The following is a 27,027-nucleotide window of genomic DNA, read 5'->3' as shown; positions in this document are numbered from 1 at the left end:
TTCTTCTGTCCCTAGCATGCCATCGCCCTGGGGCATGCTGGGGCATAAAGAGCACTCTTCACAGAGCCAGGTGGAAGCAACGGGCCAACTCTGACAAGCAGCCACAGCCCACCACTCTCAGTGCAAGTCGCCGTCTCCTGCTGCACACACACCACGGAGGGGGATACACGACGTTCCGCCTGTGGGTTCAGAGGAGGAGAAGGGCCTGACTTCCAGGCCGGCACCTCCGTGCCACCCGGGGCCAGAAATTCTAACCCATGGCTGGAGCACCGTCTATCCGGTTTATACCGCTCGCACACAGCCCTGGGAATTGAAAACAAGCTTGTGTTGTATGGGGCACGGACGGTGTGAACAGGGAAGTAGGCTATTGCTAATCCGGGGAGAGAAAACGAGTCCTCATGACGGTGCACACGAGAGTCAGAGGCGCCAGAGGTTGCCATCGGCGTTCCCGGGTCTGTGTGGGGCGTGATATAAATCTGCACCAGGATGGAGTTGCGTGTATGATTTGCCTTGATTAACAGGTTTCCTATTCTTTTCCTGTTTGTCCATTTTGTTTTGTTTTTCTTCTCCTGTTTTCTCTACTATTTTGTTTGTCTGTATCGTTTTGGCTCTCTGGGAATGCCTGTTCTCCTTCCTGTCTGCATCCTTCTCCCCTCGTCCTTTTCCTTTCCCTGCCACCCTCCTTGCCCTGCCAACCCACCCCATCCCAACTTACGACCCCTCCATGAGCAGTGGCCGCATCCATTACACTGAGATGTATGAAATGCTGACTCTCATGTCACCACCGCTAGGCCTCGGCAAGAGATGTCCCTCCAAAGTGGCATATAAGGTAGACCACCCCTTCCTTTGTTCTGGGCTAGAGACCAACAGGAAATGGGATCCAGCTGTGGGGAGGAAGCTGGGCTGGGAAGGTGGAGGAGGGAACCAGGGAAAGAGGAAATGATGAGATGGAAGGGTCAGGAAGAATCAGGAAGGATGAAGTCCTAAAATGATACAACGGATGGTTTGCAATACTGTTCAACGTGGGCTTTTGTATGTGTTATTCTGTGTTTCTACAAGTGTGTGGCTTCTTGTGAGTGGGTTGCTAGAGAGGAAGTGTTAAGTAGCCTGTTTTCTTTTAGAGGAGGCAGAGTGGTGGCCTGGGGGAGAGCATATATGGGCAAGAAGGAAGCCTACAGCAAAGCAGCTCTCAGAGCTTATAAAAAAAGACACGTCTTCAACCAAATAAGCTCAGGAAATAATGCAGAAATTCCTCTAAACATGGGTCAAGAAGAAATTTTTAGGAGAGAGAAAAACTCTTAACAAATTTCTTCCTCCATGACGTGGGACGGAACTATGGCATGGTTCCTTCTAGTATCAGGAAAAAGAGGAACATGACTTCTATCCCATGATCTGTGATGAAGGATGCAGCTCCCTTCTGCCATTAGCCCAGCTACCCGGTTCTCTTGGCAATGCAAGGGAAAGGGTGACAGTGGGCACAAGTTGCATCAGCATTAGATTGGCCTTATTAGCATGACTAATTATGAGGCCAGGCCCTGGAGTTATGGGTGGATTCTCCATGGTTGCTTGGAACAGCGTTGTACATTGGGAGCCACTTGCCATTAGGGTACTCATAGCTTTGGGGCCTGAATTTTTTCCTCACACTTAGTACTAGTTACTGTTAATTCCCCTTTGGTGTTTAGACTGACCCAGAACTCTGGAGCTCTTTCATTCATCTAGGAATACACTACAGCAAAGTTGCCACTTCTTGAGAAGCTTAAAGAAGTGGGAGAGAGATGGAATGCAGATATAAACAAGAAACTGGCTTTACGCTGTAAGACACCACTTCTGTGAAATCACATTAGGCAAGATGTTCCAATGGGGTATTAGAGACCCTGCCTTGGGAAGAGACATGTCCCTCTCTGCTAGGCTGGTGCTTTTGCCAGAGGACCTTCTCCTGCTGCTACCTCTAAGTTGTGTAGCTCCAGAGAGCATCTCATTGGAACAAGGCCCACCAGGGACCGTCATCCATCCTAGTACATGGCTCCTTGTGTGCAGCTTAGGGGCTGGCATCCTTTTTGCTCATGATGGCCACATCCAAAAGTACTGGGTGGTGGAATGTGGCTCTGAGTTCATTTAATTTCTGGGATGAAGCTTGGTGGGAGAAGGGGTGTGGGGATTGAAGGAAAAGTTAAAGGATTCCAAAAGCAAAATACTCTCTGGAAAGTGGATTTGGCCATTTCAGTTTGATCCCTTCCTTTGGGTGAAGGGAACAAGGCCTGCCCACTCTGCTCCTGCCTTGCTCACCCTTCTCTCATCCTCTCTTTTCTGCTCTCCCCAGCCTTCTTCCCCTAGACCTGTTTGCACTCTCCTCCTTTTCCATCCTGCTGCACCTCATCCTTTGGATAAGTTTGACTTATGCATGTTCAATCATGTGCTGGCAAATTTCATCTTTTAAAGACTCAAAAAGGGGGCATCAGGATGCATCTTTCAAGTCAGATAAGCAAAGCAAAATCTCCCCCATCACTATCTTTCCATCTGAGTTTGGGGGGTGTTCACGGGAGAAGTGGAAATATAGAGCAGCCGTGAACCAGGGAATGGAGCCACCTCCCAGGGCTGACTCTTTTCCCTGAGCCACTTCTTTTAGAAATCACTTCCCACTCCTATTAAAGACGTTCTTAGGACCACAGAGAAGTCCTACAGAATGGTTAGTCCCCCTTCTCTTGGAATTTGGCATCATTCCCTAGGAAAAAACAAAATAATCAGCAGAAAATGAGCCTTAAGTGAGAGTAGGGAGAGTAGGCCTGGGACAAGGGATGGGGAATCCTTGCCCTTCTTTTTTGTCTCTGCATTTGACCTCGGCACTTTTCTTCCCTTCTCACCAGGGTTTCTTTCGATATTTTTTTCCTCCTGCTGTTTCTTTTCTCTCTTCCACACAGAGGTTGGTCCTGATGAATATGCCAGTGGCTGAGGATATGACCGTCCACTTCACCTCCACACTTATGGCTCTGATCCGGACAGCTCTGGATATCAAAATTGCCAAAGGTAAGCTTAGGAATGAAAAAGAGGTTCTGGAACAACTCAGGCAGGGTGGTGCAGGACGGAGATGCTTAAACTTTCACCCATCCAGTAATGCAGTGACATGGAAGTCAAATAGCAGGGTCCCACTTTCACCTCTGATTCAATAACGAGAGTATTCGCCATTTCTTCCCGGTGAAATGAACAGTTTGATCATCTCTAAGGCTCCTTTCAGCTTTAATAGTATGTGATCGTCAGTGTCTGGCACATAGAAGCCATTTTAGAAATATTTGTTTATTGAACAGATGAGTTTTAATTTTGTCCTTTTTCCCTTGTGCGGTGTCTCAAACGTCTTGGAAGGCGTCTGTGGCAGGTGCTGTCATGGCAGCCCTTTGCTCCTCTTGATTTCTAATTCAGTGATTTAGGAGGGAAAAGGTTTACTACTTCCAGATGGACCTCCAGCCTTCCTGCTCTTGCCTGATCCAAATCATTTTTAAAATCGGATCACTCAGATTATGGAGTCAGAGTCGCTGGAAGAATTGATGTATGTGTAACAAGGCAGGGGCGGCTCGCGTGTGGCTCTTTTCGTTTTCTCCTCTGATGTGTTGAGCACCTAGGAGCTTTTTGAATGAATGACGAAGCTGATCCTGGTCTCACTGCCTCAGATCTCTGTAGCAGGATATCCCCGAGTCACTGGAAATGGGAGCCAAAATGTCTTCTGCTCCTTCAGCAGAAAGACCTGGTATTGCAAGATCCACTGTCACTAAGTGCCAAGATTTCCTCTGAGAATATGAGGTGCCATGCTGATTCAGCTCCTACCCCCACCCACTCCCTCAGTCAGTCCTTGTTATTTCTGTGTCTGCTCTATTTTATTTATTAATAATTTATCTTCTTCTAGGCGGTGCAGACAGGCAGCAGCTAGATGCGGAGCTACAAAAGGAGACCCTGGCCATCTGGCCTCATCTGTCCCAAAAGATGCTAGATCTGCTGGTGCCCATGCCCAAAGGTATAGGGTCTCCTCCTGGGTGTCCTTGTCACTTTGGGCCCAGCATGCCAAGACCACATCTTTTGGAGGAACACAGAATAATCAAGGAGATAAGGGAAGATTGCTCTCTTATCCTTAGGAAACTAAAATCTCTCACATCTTAAGTCCCTTTTGTCATTATTAACTGAAAACATTTTCTTAAAATAGGTCACGGTGGTTGTGGGTGACAGTTCTTGGGTGCATAGCTCTCTCCCTCCACATAATACTGTTCAGCAAACCCTCATGCAGTTGGGAAAAACGTAGTGTAACTTAGAGATGGAAATCTAGACCAGTGGGAGGGGATGCTTACTAATGTGTTGTTTATCACCACCCTCAGTGGGTGGCCGTGGAGGCTTCCTGAGGATACATATGGGGACCTGTTCACTTTGTCTTCTCAGTGCCTGGCACATATGGAACTCTCAGTAAATGTTGGAGGGATGGGTGGCTGAAGGGGCAAACCTGCTTCAGAGAGTGGGGAACAAAGCTTTAGAGGTGTCCTCACTCTCTCCCACCTGTCTTCTCCCTGTTCCCTTCCACGCCACATTTGTGTTTTTAGCCTCTGACCTGACTGTGGGCAAAATCTACGCAGCAATGATGATCATGGACTACTATAAACAGAGTAAGATGAAGAAGCAGAGGCAGCAGCTGGAGGAACAGGTGAGGGTCAATGACAGCATGGGGGGTGGGCCATGAGGGGTCACATGAGGGCCCCTGTAGGGACAGGCCTGTGCATCCCTGGGGCACGGTGCCCTGCAAATGCTTAGAATCAGAAGTAAGGAGTGCAGGGTTCTGGAATTTGCTAGGATCGGGGGATTAGAAACCCAATGGGTCAAAGGTTAAAATAGTCAAACAGGGTATCAGTCACGCTCCTATTTTACTCAAGTTAAGTTGTATTTTCCCCCACAGTCATTTGAGTTCCTTTTTCTCCTTCCTGCTTTCAACACAGAAAAATGCACCCATGTTCCAGCGCATGGAGCCCTCGTCTCTGCCTCAGGAGATCATCGCTAATGCCAAAGCCCTGCCTTATCTCCAGCAGGACCCTGTCTCTGGCCTGTGAGTATGACCAAAGGGTCCTCAGCTCTCCTGCCTGCATGCTGTCACTCATGCCATCGTGCAGGCCAGAAGCTCATGGCCCAGAAGTGCCCGAGCAGTAATACTAACTCTGAGGTTGAGAGATAATATTGTATATCTTAAAATGGCTATTCAGCAGAGGTAATAGGAAAGCAGACTAAGCATGTTTAGTATTGTGGCCAACTCGAGAGACGGTGAGCACTGTGAATGGACTAAGGAAGAAGGGTCTATGTGGGTATATATTAGTATCACCACTTTACGAACTGGAGCCTAAGAGGTTAAAAAAGTTGCCCAAAGCCATATGGTTATTTCTAAGTCCAGAGTTTTCCTATTATGCTGTTATCTGTAATGAACAAAAGGAACCTTAAGATTGGACAAAAAAAATTTTTTTTATTTTCTATATTGAAAGTGGAAACAAAACCCTAATTAAGGAATTTGCCAATTCTTCTGAATTGCAAGCCTTAGCCCCAATTTGCTCATTAGTCATAAATGATCTATGATGATATACATGTCTCATTAGAACATTCACTATCATCAGCAAGCGTGAGGTGGGTACCCAAAGGGCGTGAGTCCCTCTACCCAATGTAAATGAGTTTTTGTGGTCAGGTCTAACCCAGTGCTAGTTCTCATGCAACCAATAATCACTAAGTATCACAACTTCAGTAATTATCAGGGCAGTGAAATTCAGAGCTTGGGAATGACTCCTCCGTGAGAATACCATTTGGAATCTCGCACCCCATTAATTTCTGCCTGTGGTGTTGAAGGCCTGTTTCTGAAAAAGCATTGTTTTCAGAGATTGCAATCCAGCACATCTGGAAGAAAGAAAAGGACCAGAGTCACGTCCAAGGCCATCAGTCATTTTTACAAACATTCGATGTGATGAGGTAGCAAGATGTGGATTCTCCTGTCCTCAGAAAACAAGGAGTGGTGGGACCACCTCTTGGGGAGGGTTTACAGTGTTTTTCAAGGGTCTTTGGCTTAGAAATGGAGGACATTCCCCCACCTAGATCTGTTTTATCCACAACAATTTGCTGTACAAATTAACTCCTACCATAGGATCAGTCCAGCTTCTCTCCCATACATTTATTGATTCATTTACTCATTGATTTGACCAATATTTATCGAGAGCCAGTGTGACCCAAAAGTTGGCTCAGGCACTGGGGATTCAGCAGTCAACGTGATCACAGTCCTCGTGGAGACAAATCTGAAAAAGATATTACAAGAGTAATAAAGGTTAAGATGCAGAAGGGTCGGCCATTGTGATGCCATGTAAGCTAAGCAGCGCACCTAGTTTTAGGATTTGGGGAGGGCTCCCTGAGGAAGTGTGTAACATTTAAGTGAGACTCAAAAGCAAGCTCTTCAAGAGAAGTTAGAGAAAGTGTGTTCAGTTTAAGGAACCTAAAAACTGTCGGGATGGTTGGAGCACAGAGAGCTCAGGGGAGGTGGCAGGATGTAGGAGCATTACAAGCAGGATACAGAAGTTCAGTTTCATCCAAGGATAATGGGTTTCACACATCAATGACATGATCAGATTGGACTTTTCAAAGATCATTCTTGAATCCTGTGTGGACTTAGTGTATTGGAGGGGAGCAACTCAAGAGACAGAACACCATTGAGTAGGTGACTGCAAGTGTGTAAAGTATTAATGACTGTGGCTTGGACTAATAGGATAGAAATGGGGAGAGAAGGTCAGATTTGAGAGCTAATTAATACATAGAATGGATAGGATTTGGAGGTTAATTTGCTACATGAAGTGAAGGAGAGGGAGAACTCAAAAATGACCCTTGCGTTCCTGGTTTGAGCCTTTGGGTAGATGTGGTACATTTCCTGAAATGGGGACACTGGTCAGCAGCAGGCTGGTTCCTCAGGACCCTCTGTGTTTCTAGAACCCTGTATTGTTCAAGTAGAGATTGCTCTGTGGGCACCACGGTAAACATGACAGACTGGGCTCCTCTCTCATTGAGCTTATATCTGATAGAAAATCAGGCATGAAAGAGAATTATTGGAAAGAAGAAAACTTGTCATTTTCAATGATTTAATTACAGTTCTGATAAGTGCTAGGAAGAAAAAAATGCAGTATGATCTGAGTGCATGTGAGAGGGAGATCTGACCAGTTATGGTGAGGGGAGATAACAGAGAAGATTTCCTTAAGGAAGTAACTTTTGATAAGAATTTCAAAGGATGAATTCAATATAGCATGGAAAGAGTTTGTAGGGGAGAAGGCGGCAACATTCTGCACTTTGGGAACACCTATATTCAAGTCTTAAGGCAGAAAGAAGCCTGGCACATTCAATGAACTAAAAGAGTCCAGTGTGTCTAGCATTCAGGGAGCAAGGGGGAAAGTGACGCTAGAGGAGCCTGGCAAGGTAGAAACCAGATCGTAAGAGAGGCCATGTTTGGGATTCTGGACTTTATCCTAACAACAGTGAGAAGCTAGACAAGGTTTCCAAAGTAAGAGGTTACTCTTGGTTCAAATTATTTAACTCTGTGATTCCAAAGGTCCTTTCTACCTATTGGGGATTTTGCAATTATTCATTTTCTGTAGGACAAAAGGGGACCCATTTCTAATACAGTAGTACTCATCTTGTTCCCAGTGGTTCTCAGGAGAAGGCACACTGAGGAAGATGACTGACAGTTAAGCAGGTTATTTAAGTATCAGATTGCTTTCTAGCAGTTGTAAAAATTCAGCTAAAGCCCTCACTGGCAGCAAGGGGACAGGTCAGGTGATTCTCTGATATTCAAATCTTTCCCTGTGATCCCAGTCTAAGTAAGATTGTAGCTATGGATTAAGTAACTGGCAATCCTTGCTCATGCCTCAGATTTTCAGTTGGATTCAGAGTCATCAGCAGTAGACTATCACTGGAAGAGATAGTGTCCCATCTCTTCCTCCTGGCTCCACCGCCACTGAGAGAGCTGCTGCCCCTCTTCCCATGATCAGGAAGCTCAACCTGCATTCTTGAGTAGGTCAAAGGTAACTGTTACTGTACTAGCAGCAGTGAAGGGCAGCAACAGTCAAATTCTCAGGAAAGATTGGCTGCCTCTTTTTCTCCTCACTAGCCCAGTGGATCCCATTGGCTAAGAGTGTCTGCAGGTACCGAACAGTGGTTTAGTAACAGGCATATTGTGACAGCCCCCCATTCCTTTCATCCAGAGGCTTCTAAACACTTGGCCAACTTTGTCCCTGTCTTCTTGCTTCATCACCCTTTAAGCATCCTCCTATATATAAGCCATCGTCCCAGAGGTTGTCACCTCAACACCACCTCTGAAATCATTCCACCTAGTCCATAAACCAACAGACACAGTAGACACACATCTGGCACAGAGTAGCCCTTCAATAAATGTTCATGGCATTGAATTGTTTGGTTTGGCCAGGGATGTTGGCACAATAAAACCATATCCTTACTGAGAGTGGAGGAAACTTTTTCAAAGACCATGACTGCCTAATATTTAAACAGACTGTTCACTGTTTAAACTATGGCATTTTTCTGCTGAATGGAGAAGCTGAGCAGAAACAGGTTTACAGTCTAGCATTGGTCTTCCATATGGCTGAGTGTGACAAATGATGTCATTTGTCACAGATATGCTAGTCGCCAGCAGAATGATGAATGGTTCCAAATGCAGGTTGAAAACAGTGATTTCTCTTTTCTGATGCGCTTTTTTTTTTTTTTTTTGTAATTTTCTATTCTAGGGCCAGCCACCTGTAAGTTACCAGGCTTACAAGCCATCCAAGGCGAAAGAGTATTGCCCTTGCTGGGAAGGAAGTCTTGTCTGGGTGGGAATTGGTAGTGGCAGCAATGGCATGACTGTTTCTCTCTCTCTCTCTCTCATGTACACATTACCTCTGAATTTGGCATTGCTTTTCAGGAGTGGCCGTAGTGGATACCCTTCGATGAGTCCACTCTCCCCCCAGGAAATATTCCAGTTGGCTTGTATGGACCCAGCTGATGATGGACAGTTCCAGGAACAGCAATCTCTGGTGAATGAATGAGTTGCATGACCTCAAAAATACTTCCTTGGTTTCCTGATCCCTCCTACTCTCATTTTCAAAATTTTATTTCATAGCTATGATCCATCAGGAAAACCCTTTCTGATAGTCCAACCAATTGCCCTGGAAGATTCCTGCCCTCTCCCCTTTCATAGCTGAGTTTCTCATGTTCTCTGACAAATACTCCCTCTTTAGGTTTTACAGTCCCAGTGCAGGAACTTACATTGCTTCAGGCCAAGCCCCCTTCACGTATGCCCCTGAGCATCAAATGTAGAAGCAAAAGTCACAAATAAAATCTTGCTTTTGATAGGGAGCCTTAGGATGCATGATCACAGAACGAGTGGCACCCACCCGGTGGCTTAGTGCAGCCAGGTATTCCTTAGGGGAACACAGGAATGCCGCACCCAGCCCATTAGCAATGCCCGCCTCCTGGAGAACTCGGGTAGCATGTGCAACAGGGACTAGCTGTCCACCAAGAAATACAGAAGGGTCGTCTCTTACCTCTGCTCTCTGTGGGTTCAGGCTAATTTGCCCTTTTGGTCACAATTCTTACAAGGTCAGATACATTCTATGAGGTCCCTAAAATCACTCTCCTGATCCTAAAGTCTTTATTAGCATAAATGCTAAAATTCCCCAGAAACCTATTGAATAAAGTTTAAGCTTGGAGAAGAGAGGGCGGATTGAACTTTATATTAGCGGATTGCTAATATAAAGCTAAAATGTGATTCCCAAAGATAATAGACTTTACTATTATTCTTAGTTCAGGAGCCTTAGGTCAAGTTCCCTCCTGAGCTTAAAATTGAAGCCCAAGTGTTCATTGGCCTGGAGAGAAAAAGACAAAACCCAACATTTGCAAAAGTCCATATAGATAGCTTGTACTAAGTGAGTTCTGTGTCACTTTGATTATAATTCATCTGGTTTTTTTCTCTCCCCTTCATTTCTCTCCTGACCCCTCCCACTGCTACTGTGTACTGTGTACTGTGTACTGGTACCACGTACCCTAGAGCCATCCTGAGTGGATGACGCAGGTGCAGTGCATATCTAATGGAATGGGTACCCTTCAGAGGGGGCAAAACACTTTAGTAGCTCAAACATATGGGTGATTCCTGTGACTGCTGAGACAGGGAATTGTGCATGGTGGTGTTGGGGAGACAGCTGGACCAGATCACCCCCAGTGTGTCAGTGGATGCCTAAGGGTGTTCTTGGTAAGGCGAGTAGGAATCCAGGGAATAATTCCTTGCCTTCCTCTTTGAATAACTTAGCACCAAGGCTTAGAGGATAATTGGTACAGATAGTTTGCTTCTTAAAAGGGCCTCTCAGCATTTTACAGCTTGCCTGCCTGGCGATCTGTCTGGTGGGAAAATCTCAATAATGTATCCTTTCTTTCACAGGGAGGCTTTATTACATCATCATTTCTGCCGGTTCCCCAGGGCTGAGCCGTAGTGCCAGGACTTTTGGATATGTGTTCATCTCATTGTCAGTACTGGTGTCTGTAATTCAGTTCAGGTGTCAGCTCATGCTACACACCACTGTGTACTCCTGTGCATCCCTTGGGGCCCCCTGCTCTACATCCTGAGGCGTGGCCGCGATTTGTGTGTGTGCATATGGAGTGTGTGTGTCTTGCACCACCTCTGACACCCATAGACTGCAGTGTTGTTACCACGTCTGTTTCAAGTCGGACCTGTGTGCTATAGAGAGCATGTACTGCAAACGCTATAACTCCCTCACGTGCACATATCACTTGTCCTGGGGAGGCACGCCTCCCATTCACACCAGGAACCACTCAGCCAAATGGTCATGGAGCCTGCGGGGGTAGGAGGGGGCGGTCTTGGACACCCTTTCCTTTAGCAGTGCCCTACTCATATTCCCAGGTTTTTAGGGTGTCATTTACTAAATATAATTTTTTTTCTGGTATAATCTCCAGATTTTCAAGATATTCCTAGGTCTCTTTGGTGGCTAAGGCAGCTCCCCTCTTTATGCAGTGACACTAGCTATCTGTATAGAGCATGTACATTTGCCAAACTGACATTCTTTAACCAGGAAAATAACATAAAAGAATTAGACAGTACCTTAGAGATTTTCGTTCCGACCTTCTCATGCTCTAGAGTGGCACAGTCCAATGTGGCACATATGGCAATGGAGCACTTGAAATGTGACCAGTCCAAATTGAGATGTGCTGTATTACATGTGGACATGAGAAAATTTGGATATATTGGGTTAAATAAAATATATTATTAAATTTCACGTTTCTTCTCATGTTTTTAAATGTAGTTACTAGGAAACTTAAAATTACATAAGTGGTTTGCATTATATTTCTGTGGACTGCCCTAGTCTAGAGCATCCCTGACAGATGGCCACCCACCACATTTTTTGGATAGGTTCAATCATAAGAAAACTCTTAACTAATAAAATTATGTGTCTTAAGGTTTGAGGAGATATGGTTGACAACAGAAATTGGTGACTTTCCTGGGAATACTGGTTTCTATTTACTTGATAAATGACTTCTTCAGATTAAAAGAATAAACCCAACACAACCCACTCCCAGAAAGTAAACTTTACATATATAAAAAGTATTACGACCAACAATGTTTGTTTAACAAAGCTATAAGATCTGAAGCATTGCTTAGTGGTAAATAAGATGATACTTGACTAGAAAAGGTAATCTTTGCCTTGCAATCCCAGTTAGAGCTTTCTGTTTGGGACATCTGGTATACCACTTATGTGCACACACAGACACACTTATGTCCACATGCAACTGAGACCTTAAAGATCCAAGTCTCTCTTCTAAAAGCCATTCTTGGTATGGAGGAGGCAGAATCATTTGCTGGAGATGAGAAGCAATGAGATGGAACCAAGTCCCACAAGCTTGGCTGTGTGTTTATTTCCAGGAGCCAGAGGTTAGTGAATTTAAAAGCGTGCAGCCCTCTAACCATGGCATCTACCTTCCTTCGGACACCCAGGAGCATGCGGGATCTGGGAGGGCATCCTCTATGCCACGCCTGACTGTGGATCCCCAGGTAAAAAGCAACCACCACCTACCATATGCAGTGGCCTCCTGGGCTGTGTTGAATTGGTGGGTTATGCAAAAACATCTGATATTTTCAGGTGAGCCCTTGACTTGCCCCCACCCCTTCTGTATAAGCAAAACCCGGCTCGTGGGCCTTCTCTATGGAGCCTGCTCCTCCACAGTGTGTTTTCAGTGAAGCCCTAACCACAACAGCCTAGCCAGCAAGGTGGTGTAACTCCCTCTGAATGGGCTCAACATCGTCAAGACTCAACCAGCCATACAAGAGATATTTTCCCTGTGTATTTTTCCTTCCTTTTCTCCTTTCCTGGCTCCTCCAGCACATATGCAGTAACTTACACACACAGCTCTGTGTCAGGACTGTCTCTCCTAACCAGTGCAGGCCACGCCTCATTTCTTTGTCTGTTTTCCTGGTTTCTTTTTTCTGTCTGTCTGTCTTACATCAAGTTTTGACAGAGACAAGAAGTTTTTGTGGAGCTGTTTTAACATCTGTGGCAAATCAAAATGCCAGAGTTTAGGTGGGACTGATGCTAGAGAGAGAGCAGTGCCTTCTTAGTAGCTGTTCAGTTGCAAGCTCTCCTAAGCCCTGGTGCTATCTGGCAGGGCCTTCTCTAGCGAGGGCAAAAAACAAAAGGCAAAGCCATGCTTCTTTCATGGTGTAGACTTTTTGACAATTGTCCTCACATATTTCAAAGTTGCGCAAGGTAGGTCCTGGCTGAGTCCCTGTGGTAGATGGCTCTATGGGAAGTTTGCACAGTACACTCAGCTGCTTGCTTTCTTGAGCATGAAGAGAAGACCCTGGACCAGTCCTAGTGACTGTGTTAACATGTCATAAAGACACTTTCTGGAACAACCTCCTTCAGCTAAGGTCTGAGCAAAAGGGATTCAAGGGAGGTTACAATTTGCAATCTTCAACAATCTCTGTCCCACTTCTTCCTCACCTTTAGACCCTTAATTAATTAATCCAGACCTTGTGTTCCTCTGGGGGCTCATATTTCCAGGTGGTGACAGACTCTAGCTCCATGAGACGTTCATTTTCCACGATTCGGGATAAGCGTTCAAATTCCTCGTGGTTGGAGGAATTCTCCATGGAGCGAAGCAGTGAAAACACCTACAAGTCACGTCGCCGGAGTTACCACTCCTCCCTGAGGCTGTCAGCCCATCGCCTGAACTCTGACTCAGGTGAGGGGGTCTTCGCTGTTTGCCTCTTTGCGGGCTCCTGCCCTGACAGGTCGATTGTGACAAGGGCTGAAAATCTCTGGAACAGAATTCAGATAACCACACAGGTTGAGTCGGGCTGAAGGAAGGAAGAATGGTCCTTACCAAAGGGGATTCCCTGTCTGACTCTCATCCTGAAACAAAACAACAAAGCCTTCTGTATTCATCACAGAGGCTGGTGAGGTTCCTTTCTTCCAGAGGAGGACTACAGAGATCATTAAAATTGAGGTTTTCAGGTGGCCTTCTGCAAAACCACTGGGGTTCCTTAGGAATGTATTACAGACCCCTGACGGGGCAGGGATTTAACTACCAACTCCACTTCCAGCCAAATAGTGCTACCTGAAATTGTTTTACGTATTTTTGTTTTGTTTTTTAAGGAAAAAGTGCATATTGATAGAAACAGAAAATCGTTAGTCTGGTTCAAACTCTATTTTACTAGAAGAGGAAACAAAGATAAAAAAGCAGTGACATGCCCCATATAATAGAGCTAGTAAGTGGCAGAAATGGGACTAGAAGTGAAATCCTTTGACTTCAGTCCCTGGGTTCTCACCCTGGCATTACATTAGCTGTGTTGTTATTTAATTCATAGCAACTGCTTAATTCCCTTCTACTGGTGTCACCTTCTGCCCAAAACGTTACATACTCATGTTTAGGGTGTAGAAAATTCCTGGGCCGTATTGTTGGCAAAGATTCTATCTTAATTGTGTCTCGTGTAAAGAGAAGCAGAAGAGAACTAATTGCATCCTTTGACATACTTGTCTTTCTAGTGGGAACTTGCATACTTCCCTCTTCATAAGAGGGTGGTTTTCCAACCTCCTGCCTCCCTTTCAGATCATCTGTTGATGTGCTTGAAAAAACCAGGATTCCTTTAGGGTCCAGTCCCAGGCTGTAAGACTTCTCTTTATGTTTAGTGACCAATATGGGCAGAATTATGATCGGTGCTTTTGTCATCTCTCACAGGCCACAAGTCTGACACCCACCGCTCAGGGGGCAGAGAGCGGGGACGATCGAAAGAGCGAAAGCATCTTCTCTCTCCCGATGTCTCCCGCTGTAACTCAGAGGAGCGAGGGACCCAGGCCGACTGGGAGTCCCCAGAGCGTCATCAGTCCAGGTCTCCCAGCGAGGGCAGGTCACAGACCCCCAACAGACAGGTGAGCATAGACGGGAAGTTGAGCCTCTGCAGAAAGACAGAGAAAGGTGGTCTGTTAACATTAGGTGCAAAATGTGGACACACATTTTTGCAGGAACCTCAGTTTTGCAGGAAACTACATCCACTGTGCATCGAGGTTAACTACTTAATGCTTGTTACTCAGAAATATGAATTCACATAGAACTAGATAGTCCCCCAAGAAAGACAATGGTGTCTAGAGGTCATTCCACCCCAGTCCTGAGAATCCTGAGATACAAAGTCATAAATAAGTTTACAAATGTCTCAGCCAGATTTTGGAGGAAAGGATGGTCCTTTAGCCAGAAAAGTATCTTAAATCAGTCAGTCACCTGATCCTTAGTATCAGTTGGAATGATGATTCATAAGTCGGATCAATTCAACGTCATTTACCTAGCTTACAGCCATCCCAAGAGGAAGACTGTCTCTCCTTCTGGCCTGTTGCTGAAATACCAGCCTGGGCCTGAGAAATAACTACCAGAGCTATGTGAAGACATTCTCTGGCCTTGTTTTCCTCCTCACTACCACTCCTCACTCCCAGCCCTACCTCTCTCAAGGCTGTCAGAGCCCAGATGAGAGACCCACTCAACAATGAACGGGGCAGGGAGAAAGGGAGACTGCTACGGCAGACTTTACAGACAGAGGCAGATGAGAAGTTGACTTCTAAAGCAGTGATTTTCAAGTTTTAGTGCACAATAGAATTACCTGTAGCTTGTTATAACTGCACATTCCTGGGACATAAGGATTCTCTTTCAGTAGTGAGACCAGCTGGAAAGTGAAACCCAGAAATCTGCATTTGGAAGGACCTTCCCCAGGAGATTATGTATGAGCAGGTGGCTCATAGGTCACACATACCTTGAAAAACACCATCCTGGAGGTCCGTTTACCATCACCTGGGCTCAGGGACCCTTGGGAATAGGTGAGCAGGTCAAGTAAGGCCTGAACCAGTAGATGAGTGTGTGGCGTGTAGAAGCTGAGTTAATCTCAGCAAGCCACCAAAGACACAGAGGCCAGAAGTGAAGATGAGGGAAAGTATTTGCCATTCCCTTAGACCCACTTCACAAGAAAGGTTTCCCAGACAGAGCAACTCCAGAGCATCATTCACCTTTCATGTAGTTGTCTTTCTCAAAAGTTTCAAGTCTTTCTTCACTGTGCCACTTGTTACATGTATAGAGCTTCCGGATCCTTGCTACTCAGTATTTGTTCCATGGACCAGCAACACCTGGGAGCTTGTTAGAAATGCAGAATCTCAGACCTCACCTCAGACCTGCTGAGCCTGCATCTGCAGTTTTACAGGATCCCCAGAGAATGCATGCGTATTAAAAGTTGTCGTGCCTTGGTCTAGATGGTATTGACGGCTCGATGTTCTCTAATCCCTGTGCCCCTGAGTGGATATGACTTGTAGCAAAGGGGACTCCAACTCAGGCCTCCCTCCCCCAGAGTTCAGACTCCAAGAGCTCTCTGTAAGAAGGGTTAGGGACCTTAACAGGATCCCAAATAGGGATCATGCCAACCCTGTCTAACGTGCCATGTCTCTCCTGCCATACAGGGCACGGGTTCCCTGAGTGAAAGCTCCATCCCCTCCATCTCTGACACCAGCACCCCAAGACGAAGTCGTCGGCAGCTCCCGCCAGTCCCTCCGAAGCCTCGGCCCCTCCTTTCCTACAGCTCCCTGATGCAACACGCCGGGAGCATCTCTCCACCCGCTGACGGAAGTGAGGGCGGCTCCCCGCTGACCTCCCAAGCTCTGGAGATCAACGACACTGTTCTGACCGAGTCTTCCAACTCCCGGCTCCCACAGCAGGGCCAACACTCCTCCCCACAGCGCTACATCTCCGAGCCCTACCTGGCCCAGCACGAAGACTCCCATGCCTCAGACTGTGGCGAGGAGGAGACGCTCACCTTCGAAGCAGCTGTGGCTACCAGCCTGGGCCGTTCCAACACCATTGGCTCAGCCCCACCCCTGCGACACAGCTGGCAGATGCCCAACGGGCACTATCGGCGGCGGAGGCGTGGGGGGCCTGGGCCAGGCATGATGTGTGGAGCTGTCAGCGACCTCCTGAGTGACACGGAAGAAGATGACAAATGCTAGAGGCTGATCACCCCTCCGATGCATGCTCTTCTCTCACACGGAGAAAACCAAGACTGAATTGGGAAGCCAGTGTGGCCGGGGGGGAGGAAGAGGGAGGTGGAAGATGGAAGGACACCATGCATTATCAGAGAAGGAGGAGGAAAGGACAAAAGGAAAACCAGTCAAACCCACCAAATTGCTTTATTTCCCTTTGCAAGATGGGCACTGCCATAGTTCTGCCTCTTTGCTGGGGAAAGAAAATACATGGAGGGTTATTCCCATGGGAGAAGGGACACGAGGATGGCTTTGCTTCCCCTTGCCCCTTCCCACTTTTCTAAAAGCTGTGGAAGGATTGAGCTGGCCTGTGTCTACACCCGTTGCCCTGAGAAGCCTGGAAGACTTTCTGGCTCTTAAGTGGGGAGTCGTGGAGACCATAGGAGAGGAATCTCCTCCCTCACCAGCTCTTGCTCTTCAGCCAGCACCACTGCCACTAGGGCAACTGCAGCAGCATCTCATGCATTATCTTGTGGCTTGCTTCCCCCAAAGAAGCACAGGCTAAGTTCAGGAGCATTGGATGCCAGGGGTAGGAGGCAGGGCGGGAGGGAGGAAAGAGCTGAAGCGGAAGGGGTCAGGGTGCTGTGGCAGCAGCAGCAAGGGCTGTTCTGGATGAGCAAAGCCATAGCCGAGCAGCCCACACTGTAGAGGAGAGGGGCAAAGAGACGGAACGCTAGTGGTGCTGGTGGGTACAGACCTGTCTCTTTGAAGACTGTCACCCACTCAGTAGGTGCTGAGAGTGTTAGTTAGGATAGGCCAAGGAGGTCCCCCAGGGTCCACCGGTGCCTGGGCCTCTGGTAAGGGTGATATTTTAAAAGCATTCAACAACCTGTATGGCCAGGGCACCAGCTGGTGAGAGTGGAGTCTGGCCTTCGTGCTTTAGCCCCATGCTATGCCAGGCCGTAGCCTTGCAGATGCTGGCCATGGGGGAACACTGAGGATGGGGTAAGGATGGCAGGGGCTCTCAAGGGACTCAAGGCAGAGTCTGTTTTTCAACCCTTATAGAAGTATGTGAAAGAGTGCTATGGTCGTACCTGCACATACTGGCTGAATGTCAGCCCAGACTCTGGTCCAAGAGGCAGTGGGCCTCTCTGCCAAGCAGCAAGGCCAGTGCTGTGCCAAGCCCAGGAAGGCCAAGTGCCAGAGGCCCAGCCTTCCCTGCCGCTCCTTGAGGGGGCAGCACACACATACCCAAGGAGGGCCACACATCCCCTAGTAGGGACTTCAACAGAGACGGGAAAGGCCAACAGCTTGAAACAAGAGAAGCCTCAAGGAGAGAGTCAGTCTGAGTTTACTGAGGACCTCCTGTGAGGAGGGACCCTTGGTCTAGCAGCTTCTTCAGCTGTTTGCGGTTGAGGGTCAGTTTGTCAGGATACTTTAGAAAATATACCTCAGCTTAGACCTGAGCTGCTCCCTCTAGCAAAGTAGGCTCTGATGGGGCCTCATCACACAATGTGATAAGACTGGGGCCCCGGTGGCCCTGAATATTTCCCTCGGCCAGAATGAGTGTTCCCCCCGTCTCCCCAGAGTAAGAGCTGGGCAGAAGACAGCCTCAGGCCACGATGTCATTCCTAAACCCCAAAACTCAGAAGCATTGACAAAGAGAGAGCCCTGTCTGGGCTAATGCGTGCTCCTTTAGTATGGATTGTCCATTCGGTGGAGCACATCACTGTCTTTATGTGGTGGAAATGCACCATCCCTTAAGTCCCTCCCCAGTCACCCAGCACCATCACAGTAGCTGGAAGGATCCCCAGGAGAGGGGTGCCAGGCAGGGACCGCCTTTCTTAGCCAGGAACAGATGGAGCCTGCCTCACAGGACCCTCCGTGGGGAGACTCGGAGACCCCTGGACTGAGATCACAGTGGATAAACACTCTTTTTATCCTCCTCCAGCCCAGACAGACTGCACCTCTTGGGTGGGAGCAGTTGGTGGCTGTTAGAAGGAGTCTCTTTTTTCTTATGAAGTTTTTTTTTTTTTTTTTCGTTGACATACAAATAAGGCATAGCTGTATCGGCCCTGAAAAGCCAAATACAACCATGTGGCTGCAGCATCGTTTCTCATGGCCCTGCCTTTTCTTCTAGATATTGATGGAGCTTCGTGACCCACGGTCAGCCCCCCAACCAAAGTAGTCCCAGGGCAGGAGACCAATGAGTCAGAGACAGAAGCCTCCCACTCCCAGACCCTCTTCCATCTCCCTTTTACCCTCCCACTCAGCACCTGTGTGCTCGGGAGTAGCTGGGATGTGAACGTGACTATATAAACACCCTGATCCTAACAGGCGTGATTGTTACATAAGACTGGCGCTGGGCCTGGTATTGTTTCTAAGGTTTCCTCTGCTCAGCGTCATTTCATGCCAAAGTGCTGCTATGGGCTGCTTTGTGCGCACAAAATTGCTTTCTTCCACCTTGGAAATGCAGCTTTCCCCAGGGACAGGCCTACAACAGGACAACCATTCCGATCCAGCGAGTCTATTGCATTGCGTTTTGAGAAAGGGAATTGGAAGTGATACCTTGTGCCATTTCAGCAGTAGGAGAAATATAGGCTGGCAAAGCAATTACCAGAAATGGAATTTGCCTGCAGACAACATTATGAACACTAAATTTACTGTGCCAGGAAACCTTCCTGGACACCTGAACTCCTTAAACTCACATACACATGAGCACTGAATCCTGAATAAAGTGGCGCAAAGCACTGCAGATGCGGTCCCCTGACCGACCACCTGTGCTTTTCTAGAACCAGTGAACTTATGAACTCATTGCTTTTATTCAACTTCCCTTGACCAAGAAATTGGGTTTCTTATCCCTTAGCCTGCATTTACTCTTCTATTAAGACCAGAAAATAAATGACACCTTTCTGTTAAGTCACGGAACTCACTCATTACCATAATCTTCTAATGGTTTCCTTCTGCCTCTGAATAAATATAAACTCCAACCCTGCCTCTAATAGCCGACCAGGACATCCCTTCCTAGGCATCAGATTCTGCCTCTTTTTTTCCTTGAAAAGAAAGATGCCCCTTTAGATCTCAAAAGCCAGGCTTCTCTTTCTTTGGATTAAAGGTTTGGCAGCATCTTGAGGAATTCCAAGCAAAATAGGATGACTCCCAGTGTTCGAGATGCACAGTATGATCACCTTAGTGCTGTGGGTGCCCTGAGAGGAATCTTGAGCTGTATGTCCAGTTTCCCTTGCTAATGGTAGTCTTCAGCATCTCCTCAAAACAAGAAGGAAGGAGATTGAGGGGGAAAAACAGAGAGGAGGAGGAAAAGAAAAGAAACCAAGGCAGGGGGATGTTCTAACTAGATTCGTGTTTAGATACCTCCTCTCTCAACTAAAGGCTCCAGACAGACTTCTGATGGGGAGTTCATGTCTCTTTCTCTTTCTCTGTGTGTTTATGTGTCCCTCTCTCAGTTACCAAGAGGGCAGATGACACCAGGCCTTCAGATGTGGCTCTAGGCCAAGGTGACCTGCAAGAGGCCGGCAGGATAGAATTACCTGCACTGTAAAGGGAGATGCCTTGGGTGTCCCCCAGGTTCAACATGAGCCGTGAATACAATTGCCCAATGTGAGGCTATCCACTTGTCTAGCTGAAGAATCTGTTTCTATTCTGGGCTTCACTCTTGTGCCCCACTCAGTGTCGCTGTGGGGTGCTGAGACCACTGAGAATATTTCTCTGAAACTGAACTCCAGATGTTCTGGATTTTGCCCTCCCTTGACTCTGGGGTCACAAAGAGAAGACCTCATATTCCTCCACTCAGCCAGCATCTCCCTTCCCTACACACATCCTCCTCCCATACAGTCTTTGTGATGAGCCTGAGTGTCCTCTGCCCTCTATACTCCCATCTCAGCCCGTGTTTTGCCGCATGTCAGCATTGACCCAACTCCTGAGACAGTTAAATCTACCCAGTCCAAGCTTATTTGCTGACCCGCCTGCCTCTGCTGATAGGGAATGCTTCAGTCTCATGAAATACAGTTGGGAACTCACCCGGTGATACTCACAAGATGATCTGAAACAGTGTAAGATGCAGGACTGTTGGGGTGTGTGGAGGAGTGTGTATAAAATGTCCACATACTCAATGAAAGCCCACTGCAGGGTAGGTCTCTCCTGGCATAAGGGAACAAAATTTAATAATTTTCGTTTTTTTAAGAAAGTTCTCAATTCTTCATTATATCCTATTTCTGAAGCCTGCTCTGGATGCTCGTTTTTGGACGGAGTATTTCTTTAGTGGGTTGAGCCAGAGACAAGTTGAGAGATGCTTTAATTTCTCAGCTCAGCTATAATATATAACTATTATGAGGTTGTCTTTAAAAAAAGGCATATGTATAGCAGGAGGGGAGCAGATAGTCACCTATCTTGCAGGGATGTTGTGAGTCTTGAAGGTTAAGGAACTTTCACTGCTATTATCAGTTTCACATCTATTATGTTTTGAGACCCTTAATGGCTGGTGCCAGTGTGTGCAAAGAATCACAGTGAGGAGAGGTGTTTCCATGCCTTGGGGTAGACTCTTCCTCACTTGCTTCTCACTCATCCTGTCCATCCTTCCCTCCCAGATTCTGGGGCATTGAGCACCATCCAGGAGGTTCAGGAGAGGACTTGATGATACAAGAAAGAAGGAAGAAGTGGGCCTCTTACAAGTGGCCAGTGAGGGCATGATGGTTTAAATCCAGAGAAGAGCCCCATAAGGAATCAGGTCCAGGTTAGAGTAACTGTATCCACACTGACACTCTTATTTTAACAAAAGCCAAACAAAGTTAACTCAGGAGTTATGACCTAACCTTTCCATGAAGTGATCACAGGAGATCCCACATTAATAAGCACTGCCTGTATCAGCTGCTTTGTCTTTCTGATTTTGGTTTTTTTCCTCTCTGAACCACCCAGGACATTGTAGCCAGGTCTAACCCAACAGAGCAGCAGCCGATGGCTTCTCTGCTGGCTGCAGCGGCAGACTCAGCTACAGAAAGACTGCTGGGATGATTTGTCAGCTGTCATGTGCTGCAGCTCACCCAGTCAGAGAATATAGATGGACCCCTTGCAGGGACACAAGACTAGGAACAGAAAAAACTATCTTTGGTTTCTGGCCATCTTTTTCTTCCCTTGAATCCTCTCTGCTTTGACCCTCTGAGGCTTATGCATCCCAGAGCGATCACTCCAAGCCAAAGATAACAGATTCATAGATTGTCCCAACCCACTCAAAGGGCCTGGAAAGCTTCTCTTAATAAAACTCAAGCCAGTAAGTTGAGAAGTAAAAGTGGGACTCAGCAGAGTCTAATCACATTGCTGCCCCCAAACTGCACTTCTATTTTTGTAGTGTTGCTTCCTTCTGCTCCCTCCCCCATGCTAAAAATAGGGGGGGCTACTATCGTGACCTTCTAAATGCAAAAAGAGATTTTATAATAAGCCATGCTACTATGTAAATACATTATTGAGGTTTGAATTCCTATTTCTGGGTTTTGAAAGAGTTGAGTAAATCAGGTAAAAAGAGGTAAGGGGATTTGTGTTTATTTTTGTTTGTTTATTTGGTTGGGTTTTTGGTAACAGACCTGCTCTAGACAACAAAGAAGGATAAATATGTGCTCTGCAGTATTTCTGAATTAGCTTCCCTTTAGGAATTAATTTCCATCAAATTTAATGGTGTGATATTTGAGTCAAAAATCTGAGGTTACACATTACCAGCTCTATCTTCTCTGGTTTCCTTTTTGTCTTCTTTCTCCTCCTAAGTCAACCTCTGTCTCTTGTTTCTCTGTCTATTCTCTTTCTAGGGACTTTAAGTACAATCTAGATTAATGAAAAACTGCCTGAAAACTTCAGTGAAAGCCAAGGAAATAATTGAATGGATATAGAATTTTTTCAGGACATCTTGAACCAATAAATACGAAATTTACATATTTTCTCTCGCTGAGAAGATAATTTTAAAGAGTGAAGTAATCTGGTAAATGAAAATTATTGGGAGTCAAAATAATAAATTATATTCCAGCCTTCTGTACTAACTTGTGCCTTCAGCATGGCTACTGCATCTGTCTACTTTCTTTCCTTGGTTAGGAAAATTGAAATACTGACACTGGGCTAGTTCATGGGTGTGTCAAGTGTTTGTAAGTAAGTTAATAACTCATCATTTAAAGCACTTAGTCTCCACAAATCAATTTAGAAAAGCCTTCACTCCTTCTATCCCATTAAGCACCAATGAATTCCTTGGCATTGTGATAAGCATTTAATTTTTGAAGAAACTTCATGTTTAATGGAACCTGAATCCAGGATTTGCTTTAATTTCACACTGTATTCTTCCCATTTTCCCTTCCTCCTCTTCTTAGCTTTGTAATAACAACAACAAAATCCGGACTTTTTTTTTTTTTTTAAATAATCCAGGAAGGAAGTTGAGTTTTCATGCTCAGAGCTTCCCCGGGGTCTTCTCTTTGTGGACACCTCAGCCAGTCTTAGATCAAATACCCACAAGCTAACACTTAGGATCCTCACCGATACCTCCTCTCCTACTCAGCATTGGAAATCTGAATGAGTCTTTTCTCTCTCTCTGTCTTTGTTCTGCCAGTTTGTCAGAGAGAAGAATGGCTGGCTCTCTATATTCTGGAGCCAGATCCCAGCATTTGTACCAGATAGTGTCACTTTCTTCTCGGTTCACTCAGAGGAGGGCCCCAAAACCAAAAGGAAACTAAACCAGTCAAAGCTGCCAAATCCGAATTTGACCTTGTTTGGTGACTCAATTTTCTTTCCAGTACTCTGATTTCTTACAGTGATGGCCTGCGTCGCGCAAAAACCGCCACTCAAAGCAAATCTATTAGAAATCTTTATAAGGGATGAGCAGTAAAAACACACTCCAAAATTTCAAAGTGCCATTAATCAATTTTTAAAAATAAAGGTAATATGGAATGAGGGCTAAACAATGTAATCTTAACTGCCAATTAAAGTACATGGTAGTTCTGGTCTTAGTTACATTTGATACGGAGCTGTAGAACATTAAGCAGATCCCAGCAGATTTAGTAAAAACATAAGTATTGAATTTTAAATGGCTACCATGGGATATATACTTAGCCTGCAGGCCAAACTTCCATCAATCAGTGTTTTTGTATCCTGGTGTTTTGTGACTAAGCCAAAATTTATACAAAGCCACCCTAAGTGCTGCAATTGCAGAGGAACCTCCCTCTTGGTGACATTAGAGAGCAGTCCAACTTCACTCAAACTGAGTCCAGGATCCGGAACTCGCCCAGCAAAACAAATGGAAGATAAAAATCTAATGCACCAAGTATATGTGGCATTTCATAGGTGGGACAACTGGGGTAGAGGCTAGGAAGTCAAACTATAGTACAAGGACAAGGTTGAGGTGGAAAATTCCAGCTAGTCCCAGGAAGAGGAAGGCTCAGGGAGGTGCGACCTAGGATCCTCTCTTATACTAAATCACAGTCAACTTGTTAGCATGATCCTGGATTCAGAGGGGTTCTTTCCCTTAAAGTCACCTGGGGTAGTGGATTTGAAGGCTTCAGAGGATTCATAGAGCCCTGAAAAACTTTCAGACCTGGGAGATGGAGAGAAAGGAGGTTCTTGCTTTAAAGCAGCCCAAAGACAATCTCTATGACTTTAGCAACTCTTCGATTTAGTCGTGCCAATGGTGGAGAGATTTCACTGATCTTCCTAGTGGTACCAGTGCCACAGGAGGGGAGAGGGGCAGTGAGTGGGACAGGGGATGAGCTTTATCAGGAGTAGATTTCAAACTCTGCAGGGTGCACCAGTACTAGCCTCAAAGGATAGTGTTACAAGGACAGTGAACGACAGGGTGTCAAGGCCATGCCTCTGTCCTTTGGCACCCAAGGTCAGGCCATTCCTTCCTTGGTTTGCTCTTAGAGGATGAGCATGTAAGATGGGATCAAGAGGGAAAGTGGGTGCTCTGCCTTAGGCTGTTGAAACGCTGCCACCTGCATTACAAAGCACGTGTGAGCAAGGCGCTTGAGACACTTCCTTGGGGCGGCATACACTGTGGTGTGCCAGCCTGATGCCCCTTTAGTAATGGCATTTGAGTGGCAGCCAGTGCTGGCCCACCCAGAGTATCAGTGCATCTCTCCTAAAGCCAGAGTTCAGCACTGCATGTTGACCAGGTGGAGATCCTGTAATATAAATGCTCGTTTGGATCCAAAAGGAAAACTATTAAAAATAAAAGAAGGATGAACAACTTCAACGTTTTTTGGGGTGGGGGGTCAAAGAAAAGAATACATAAATAAAACGTTGTTGTAAAGAATTAATTGGCCTGATTCTCCTCACTCACTCAATTTGTTTCTTCGCTCCTACTAGAAAGGGAGATCATGGGAGGGAAGCCTCACCAGGACTCTCGGGGTAAGTGGGCAGTAGGTTCTGCAGTGTGTTTGGTTGACACCTGCTCAGCCCAGCTAGTTAGGAGGAATTCCAGAGTTTCTCAAAGTTCCAAGGACATCCTGGCCCGTGAAGATTTTCTTTTATTAAAAATGTCCTTTGTCTTGGAGGAAAGAAAAAAAAATAACCAGACAAACTGGTTCCCTGAAAAAGTTGTGGAGATTTTTCTCATCAGAAAAATACTATCTCCAGGTGAGGAGTTTTAAAGTAGGAAGAGAATCTCTTTACAGAACACAGGGCTTCATGACTGGAAGAGCTGCCACCAGCCTCCTCTCCGAAAGAACAGGAGGATTACAGGATGCCAGCTTAGCTGCCAAATTCAGAAAGGAGCAGACTCTCCAGGACTTTCAAGAGATACTGTCCATTCTTTCTTTCTGCCTATATCACTCCTAATTTACCCATAATAACCTCCCTAATAAAAGGAAAGAAGGAGCCCCTGGGTCCAGTGGTCCCTTTGATTCTCCACTTTGGGAACAACTTCCTTCTCATTCTCCCTGGGGAAGCATCATCTTCTTCTAATCCTAGTGTTCAGTTCATTATTTTCACCTGAATAATTCTTTTATCAATTAAACAAAAACCAGCATTCTAGGATAAGTCTCCCATTTCTGCAGTTCTATCCAAGATGGCTTCTCAAGCCCTAAGATATATGCTTTTATTAAGTAAAAATTTTCTTATGATCAAAACCATCCGAAATTGTGCTGGGTAGCCGAATGATCTAGGTCGTTGAAGGCTGGATTGGAAATCTCTAAGATTTTGTCCACCTCTCAGCTTTTGTGTTACTTTCCTGTTCTAATCTCTTTCCCATGGCTTTCATCACCATTGGAGCTGGAAAGATGGAATTTGAGTAACAGTTTTCCCTAACTTCACACTTTTATGGGCTGACTAGTTGGTTTCTTTGGGCACAGGTTGGTTTGTAAGGAATTTTTACATGTATTGATGATCTAATCTAGACTTTCTAATCTAGATCTTAGGTCCGTAGTATTTCACAGTCTAATATACTAGGAAACACATAAAAAGAAAAATAGACACTATTCTGAACTTCTCTCCGTGTTTTTGTAGTATGCTTCTGAGCATCTATTGGTTACCTTAATACAACATATACCTTAACCTAAATTTTGCCTCCAGGATATTACAAACTTGTCTTTACTTCTACCATGTTCTTTTGCTAATAAGCTAGGAAAATTCCCAAACCAAAGACCAAGATTTCAGTTCCTTAAACACTTAAACACAAAATGTTGGGGCTAGTCACAGGTGTATATGGCTCAAGAACACCTTAAATGTAAGAGCAACAGAAAAGAAAGAGAAAAGAGGCTAGAAATGCCGGAGTCAGACTCAACTGAGTTCAAATCTGTGCACCACCATTCATTAACTATGTGACCCTGAGCAAGCCACCTGACCTAAAACTCACTTCATCTTTAAAATGGGAACAATAAGTAGCAACTACCTCAGAGGGTTGTACGGAGTGAACAAGTTATTGCATATAAAGAGAACAGCCAGCATCTATCCCATAATAAGCATTAGGTAAAAGTCAGGTACCACCATTGTCGTCATCATCCTCATGTAAAAGTTCATTCCCCAAACCCCACAAACCTGAGGAACTGAACCCTCAGACACATCCTCACCAGAAGAGTGTGCTGGGTGGATGTTCCGCTTCTGTTAGTGAAACACAAGAGGACAATTTGATCCTCAGACAGGTTTTTGAGAAAAATGGAATAAATTAGCTTTAAAAAGCAAGCAAATCATTATTATATATCTATTTTTAACTAATGCCTCCACTCTTGTGTCAGAAACAAGCCCTAATTTGCTTATTCTTCACTTCTAATTTCCATATTCATTTAATAACAAAATGGGAGAAACATTAGTAGGAGATAGTAATTGTAAACGTAGCAATAAAAGTTAATGGCAACATTAAAATACTGTACACATAAACAGCAATATTCAAGGCAATTTGAAATAACAACTCACAAATTAACAGCACACGTAAGTGAATCATAAATTCAGCATCAATGGCCTGTTACTCCATTAAAAGAAAGAAAAAAAAGTCAGAATA

At 45.6% G+C, this 27,027-nt stretch overlaps 1 protein-coding gene across 7 annotated transcripts in view; it reads left to right on the top strand.

Annotated features, from left to right (window-relative positions):
• CACNA1E (calcium voltage-gated channel subunit alpha1 E) overlaps positions 1-24,939 on the top strand; it is a 391,046-nt gene extending 366,107 nt beyond the window's left edge. For 5 of the 7 annotated variants that reach the window (XM_058539921.1, XM_058539922.1, XM_058539923.1 and 2 more), the window contains 10 exons: positions 733-829; positions 2,919-3,024; positions 3,896-4,003; positions 4,578-4,678; positions 4,968-5,074; positions 8,957-9,068; positions 11,966-12,094; positions 13,104-13,284; positions 14,281-14,471; positions 16,035-24,937. In XM_058539921.1, the coding sequence (XP_058395904.1) occupies positions 733-829; positions 2,919-3,024; positions 3,896-4,003; positions 4,578-4,678; positions 4,968-5,074; positions 8,957-9,068; positions 11,966-12,094; positions 13,104-13,284; positions 14,281-14,471; positions 16,035-16,577 (1,675 nt within the window). In that variant the 3' untranslated portion in view covers positions 16,578-24,937. Of the gene's footprint in view, positions 1-732; positions 830-2,918; positions 3,025-3,895; positions 4,004-4,577; positions 4,679-4,967; positions 5,075-8,956; positions 9,069-11,965; positions 12,095-13,103; positions 13,285-14,280; positions 14,472-16,034 lie in introns of those variants that run through there. The other 2 variants (XM_058539925.1, XM_058539926.1) reach the window with 2 other exon arrangements.
• Positions 24,940-27,027: the final 2,088 nt, after the last annotated feature.

Source organism: Diceros bicornis, chromosome 4 (assembly GCF_020826845.1).
Source record: "Diceros bicornis minor isolate mBicDic1 chromosome 4, mDicBic1.mat.cur, whole genome shotgun sequence".
In the NCBI taxonomy this organism is placed as follows: Eukaryota; Metazoa; Chordata; class Mammalia; order Perissodactyla; family Rhinocerotidae; genus Diceros; species Diceros bicornis.
The sequence above is the reverse complement of the archived record's forward strand: the minus strand, read 5'-3'. Positions and strand labels throughout refer to the sequence as shown.